The sequence below is a fragment of the Pollicipes pollicipes genome, unplaced genomic scaffold (assembly GCF_011947565.3).
Source record: "Pollicipes pollicipes isolate AB1234 unplaced genomic scaffold, Ppol_2.1 Scaffold_3216;HRSCAF=3773_pilon_pilon_pilon, whole genome shotgun sequence".
Classification (NCBI taxonomy): domain Eukaryota; kingdom Metazoa; phylum Arthropoda; class Thecostraca; order Pollicipedomorpha; family Pollicipedidae; genus Pollicipes; species Pollicipes pollicipes.
In genome coordinates this window covers 2,856,212-2,862,211 of record NW_023596251.1, presented here as the reverse complement: position 1 = coordinate 2,862,211, position 6,000 = coordinate 2,856,212, and the positions used below count along the sequence as shown (strand labels likewise).

Genomic DNA, 6,000 nt, shown 5'->3' with positions numbered 1-6,000 from the left:
TATATTTAAACCGACGACGTCACGTCAAAGGTGCCGCTTTTGTTGCCTCTCCTCGGCCGCCGTTTTACGCACGCCTGTGAAGTTTCAAACGTTGCTCTGCCGTGCGCAGCGATGCCTGGGCGGCGGGAATGAAAAGCTGGAAGTTTCGGAGCTGTGCGGTCAAGGGCGGTCAAAGGCGCGCCCAGCGCCGCGCCCGAGGCAGGCCCGTGGGTGCATCCGGAGGTTGTTGGCCATACGGCCGTCGGCCGGCGGGCGTGGGGCCTCGGAAACGGCCGGGGTCGGACCCGGCCCTGGGGCGTGGCCGACCCCGGCCGTGCGTCGATGCGGTACGGTCGGCCGGTCGATGCGAACGGTGTCGCCCCGACGGTGGGGCGCCCCCACCCCCCTCGCCCCGACGACGCCCTCCCGCCGCCCGTCATCTTGCCCCAGGGGCGGCGACAGGGCGGCGCGCCGGCGGAAGCGCGGAAGCTGGCGGCCGGCCGCCCCCGCTCGCCGCGCCCCGCCGGCGGCGGTCGGCGGCTGACGTCACGGCGCGCGCTGACGTCACGCGCCGCCCCGGGCCGGGCGGCTGGCAGCGCCCCTGCCGTAACGACGCCGGGCGCCAGCGGGGGCCGCCGCCGGCGCCGGCACTCGCCCGCGCGCCCCCGACGAGCCATCGCGCAGTCGTCGACGGCCGCGCCCGCTGCTCCTCCGCCGAGAGAAGCCAGCGCCCGCCGCACCGCCGCCGCTGTCGCAACGGACGCCCGAGTGCTATCGCGGCCAGCCACCTCGCACATCCGCCGGCCGGCGCGACAGCGTCTCGCTCGCACGCCGCGTGTTCGGCGCCCGCGCCCGTGTCCGCGTCCCGGCCGGTCAGTCGGCACCGAGGCGGCGCAGGGAGTGTGCTGTGCGCGGCGCCGGCTCCGCCGCGGAGCCATGTACGAGATGCCCGCCCAGGAGGTGCCGTTCGACCCGAGCACGCTGGGCCAGCTGAGCCAGTTCTACCAGCTGATGCCGGGCGTGCTGCCGTACCAGGTGAGGCGGCGTCTGAGGCTGAGGGCGCCCTGCAGGCCCCGCTGCTCGCCAGGTGGTGCCGCAGGCCGGCCACCGGGCCCGCCGGAAGCGTTGCCGTGTCGTTGAAGTGGAGCCGCGGCGCGACGGGCCGAGCCGACCGCGGCGAGCAGCGCTGCGCCGGAGCCGCACGGCCGGTGGCCCGGCTCGTCCGCCGGCCGCCGTTGGCAGATCGCGCGGTGGCGTCGCTGGGCCGCCATCCAACCCGTCCGTCAGCCGCCGGCCTCTCCGGTCCCTTCCCCGCCCCCTCTCGACGGAGGGGCCGCGACGGACGCGACGTCGCAGCGCCGCGGCGCGACGCGGCGTCGTCGGCGGCGCAGTTCGCCCTCGGCCCGCCAGACGGCGCCGCGCTCGCCACCGGCCGGCCGTCGCACGTGCTGACGGCGCCGGGGACGGCTGCCGGCCGCGCTCTCGTTATTTCCCGGCAGCGGCGGCCGGCGGCCCCATTACGCGGCAGCTGGCTTGCGTCAGCGGCCTCCCGGCGCGCTGGTGCGCGCGCCGGCCAGCGCCGACCACGTGCTCCTCCGCGCACCCTGCCTGTACTATCCACCAAGCGCAGGGCCATATGCGGCTCCCTGGAATCGTGGAATGGATGATTGCGTTTTGTCAAGCGCAAGCTTGCGTTCCCTCACCATAAGGTTTATTCCAGATTAGCACGGTGACTGCAGCACCCTCTCGCCCCAGCCCCCTTCTCGCCTCAGCCCCCTCTCAAGCCCCTCAGGCCTTATCAACACCCTCAGGCCCCTCTCAGCCCCTCCTCAACGCCCTGGTGAGCCGTGAAAGCGTGGCTTCCCCGCCGTTAGTGGATCCGTAGCCTTGTTGTTCGCCGGGGTCCGCCGGCACTGCACGAGCTCCGGTCACCGAAGCCAACTAAACCAGCCATTATAATGTTAACATTGTCGGAGAAATGGCGTCACGGGCCGTGCCCGCGGTCTCGAAAGCGTGGTCGATGGGACGGCGTTGCTTGGGTCATTTTCCATTGTGCCCCTGGGCCGGTGTGCTGGCATCTGGGAGGGATAGTGTTCAGGGGAAGGGGGCAGGTCTCTTCCCTGTTCTCTTTGTCCCAGGCGGTTTTAGCGGAGCCGGTCGCTTTCGGGAAGTGTTTGCGCCGAGTTTCAGGGGGTAGAGTTACAGAGTCGGAGCGAAGCTAGGGATCATTAGTAACACATGGGCCTTGCACATTCGACCGGGTGAGCTTACAATGACTGGCGCGACAGCTGGCAGCGAAAATGAAGCGGTTTCTGTAAAGAACGGTGGTTGCTGTTTGGATACCCATTTGCGGACCATAACACTCAACCACATTGCGTTAAGGTAGCAGAAAGCAGTGGAAGACGTCTCCTGGCAATGCCACGTGTTTTGGGATCCCTGTTGCGCCATGACTCTGCGCACTCAAGTGGCATCTGCGATCGCTGTCGCTCCATAAATGAGCGCACATCTCACATTCCTCTTCATTAATAAAGAAATTCCACCACCTTCGCTCTGTTTGCCCACGGGGGTGTCAATGAAAGAAACACAAGCCGCATCCATGGCCATTTCAACTTTGAACCCACATTTAGTGGTGCCAACATGAGGTACATCCGTTGCCACTGTAACTTTGAGCTCACGTTTAGTGATGCTCGTTGGCCGCCGCCGCCACGGTCACGACTCCGAGCACGTGACAGGGTGCCTGCTTGGGGTGCCGCCCGCACGTCCCCAGCGTTAGGCGTGGAGGTGGCCGGGCGCGGGGGGGGGGACAGCACCCCGCGGCGCTGCTCGCGATAGTGCAAACGGCCCGAAGAGGCCTCGGGGCGGAACTCGGAGAGTTCGCAACTGAACCGGCCGGACCGCGCGCTGGCGAGCAGGCGAGGCCCCGCCCGCGACCGATGCCGTGGCGCCCGCCGGTACACCAGACGGGCCGCTGTTGACAGTGCCGGCGCTCCGACCGCGAGTAACGCAGCGCAGCGGCGGCTCTGCGGCCGGTGTGAGCGCGGGCGGCCCCCAAATTGCCTCGGGCGGTTTGCGTGCGCCGCCCAGAGCGGGGCCGGCCGCGGAGCGGGACGTCACGCAGTGCCGCGTGCTGACCGCGTCCCTCGTCTGACAGATGGCGCGTCTGCCGCTCTCCTCGCCGCCCAGCGGCGTGCGCTCGCGCCGGTGGACGTGTTTTGTAGACGGCCGGCGTTGGAGCCTTGCTGTGGCAGGCTGATGTATTGCTCCACGTCCACGCCATGTGGCCGGCCGCGCGCGTGAGACACCGGCGCCATGTGACGGACTCTGAATGGTCGATGGAGCATGGCATGCGTTGTGCGTTGTGCGGAAGCGGTTCCGTTTCGGTTGTAGTTGTTTTTTTTGTAGCCGCCATTGTTTTGATACTTATGAAACTTCTTTACGCTAACTTACCTTTTGGGTCGTCGGCAAATTTTGCCCATGCGAAGCTGAGGAGAAGACACTATGTAGCATCTCACTACATCGATGTGACACTAGAACCCTCTCAAATACATGGCTTGCCCTAGCTGTCCGAAGTATGCGGACTCGATGCTAACGGCGTCGTTCTGTTTCAGGTACGTACCGAGCGGGCCGTTCCGCTCGCCGGATGCCGATCTAACAGGGCTGGCGTGAGTACGCTGGGCGGCCGCCGTCCTGCGGCTGGTGCCGTTTGCCAGTGCCGGTGCGAGCCCCGCTTCCTCAGGGAAGCAGCAGCAGCGTGATGCACCGGGCAGTCGATGCTGATATTGTTAGTGCACTGGGCAGTTGATGTTGATATGGTTATTGCACTGAAGTCGTTTATAGTGTTCATATTGGCGATTGGGACAGTGCACCGAAACAGCAACTTCAAAACTAAAAGAGGGTTCTTAACGTAACGCTACGGAGATATATGAGTCCAATAAGCATTCAAGGTAGTGTACGAATTTTGAAGGTAATCACCAGCACCAACATAAGTTACCCAAACCTGGGAACGGCACCACGTCGCTTCAGATGTGATGACGGCCATAACCCTAGCCCGTCAGTTTTAAAGGCCCGTAAATTGCTATATGTGAGGCGAAATCATGCTGCGAGGCTTTAATGTTCCCGGCGGCTAGCAAAATATTTCTTCTGCGCCGAAGCCCGACCCGGCAGGTTTTCGCTACAGCGAAATGTGTGGAATAACGCATTCCTGTCCAAATAGGAAATAGGAGTCCGGAAGCTGGTGGATAAACGAACGTACCATGCAACCATTAGGCAATCATTTCTATTTAGGTGTTGACACCTCCGGTAGTGCTAGCGGTTAGAATGATCACTCAGCATCAGAGCTGATAATGCGGAAAATCAGGAGTCGTTTGAACTCAGTATCAAGCATCGTAGATTTCGTATAAAGTTGTTCGAGCCCTTATACGATTTTTGATACATCACTTGAGTCACAATGTATACCGAACAGGTAAAAACCTAAGCAAGCATGTTTGACGAACATAGGTTTTCATGATGCTGAGCAAACAGTACGATGAATGCTGGTAGTGAAAACAAACATTTCAAGCGAGAAATCGGGGCTGTTGGGAAACAATTTGAGAGAACCAACTTTTGGATCGGAAACGGCGTGATTGGTCCGATCATGCGCGCGCGCAGTTACACTTCGCCGTGAAAGGTGGCGCTATGGCAGCATTAGCACCGTAAGATTGCTACAGGCCTTGCGCTGTCCCCAAACAGTATCTGGTGTCGTTGATTTTCTTATTCGCCCCCGCCCCCCGCGCGCTAGTCGAACTTTTGTAAGCTTCGCTGCTGATGGCGTGGCTTCAACCGGAGCTGTGCGAAAGTTTTCCGAGCACGAATCCGTACGGGCGAAGTCTCGTCCTCTCTCAATGCAACCAGGCGCCTTGATAACACAGTAGAGAAAGGCGGTTCGCCGCCTGGGAAACGTCGGCCGGGGCTATTGTCGAAAATACTGCAGCCTTCGGCGTCTGCGAGGAGCAGCTCCGTCGCCTCCCAGCCGGGTCGGAAAATACTGCAGCCTTCGGCGTCTGCGAGGAGCAGCTCCGTCGCCTCCCAGCCGGGTCGGAAAATACTGCAGCCTTCGGCGTCTGCGAGGAGCAGCTCCGTCGCCTCCCAGCCAGGTCGGAAAATGCTGCGGCATTCGGCGTCTGCGAGGAGCAGCTCCGTCGCCTCCCAGCCGGGTTGCTCTCTGACCCCGCTCCCTGACGTGCCGCGAGCCGCTCCCTCCGCCTCGTGCTGGCCGTGTTTTACAGCACTGATCACTGATTCGGCCATGGTGTCTGCATGTCACGCCGCCTGTAGCGGGGGATCGAAGCGCAGCTAACAGCAAGTTTCGAACCTGCCTCCCCTTTGTTGTGGAGCGGCACGAGCTGCGGCATCGTCAGGGTCCGCTGCCCCCAGCGGCATACGCAGACAGGAGCGGCCACCGTGCGTGCACGCGCGTCTCGTCCGGCGGCGTGCGGTCGCGGCCGCCGGCGGTGCCTGACCCGGCGGCGGGCCGCGTCGTCTCCGTGCGGGCGGCGGCAGGGGCCGGCCGCGCCCTGTGCGTGCCGACCGGCCGGTCGTGTGGGCGCTGCCGGGCCGCTGTCGGCGCCGCCACGCCCGGCCGGCGGGGCTGTGACGGTGCCGCAGCCGGCTGGCCTGCCTGCGGTCGGCACCGCTTCACTAGGATACATGCCGATTTGTGGTGCAGTGGAGTCCAGCGTTGATTTGCTTCAGTAGAATCCTATTTTGATATGCTGCAGTAGAATTCAGCGTTAGTTTTCTTCGGTTGAGTCCAGCGTTGATTTGCTGCAGTGGAATCGAGCGCTGGTGCCGCTTCAATGGAAGTGAGGTTGGGTTCTGGGCTCAGCTCGCGTGAAAACGATGGTTATCGGCGTTTTGGGGGAGAAGGGGGAGGGTGGGGGACGGACGACGATTCACTTCAGTGAAAGCAGGAGCTGATTCTGCTCCGTTAGAATCAAGAGTTGATTTCGTTCCAGTCAGGTCGGATGTAGATTTCGCTCCATT

The 6,000-nt window shown here is 63.1% G+C and overlaps 1 protein-coding gene across 1 annotated transcript in view; it reads left to right on the top strand.

Annotated features, from left to right (window-relative positions):
• Positions 1-648: 648 nt before the first annotated feature.
• Positions 649-6,000, top strand: part of LOC119090940 (RNA binding protein fox-1 homolog 2) — a gene marked incomplete at its 3' end in the record, with an annotated part of 48,889 nt that continues 43,537 nt past the window's right edge. The window contains exon 1 of the mRNA XM_037213667.1: positions 649-1,014. Within this exon, the coding sequence (XP_037069562.1) occupies positions 916-1,014 (99 nt within the window). The remainder of the gene's footprint in view (positions 1,015-6,000) is intronic.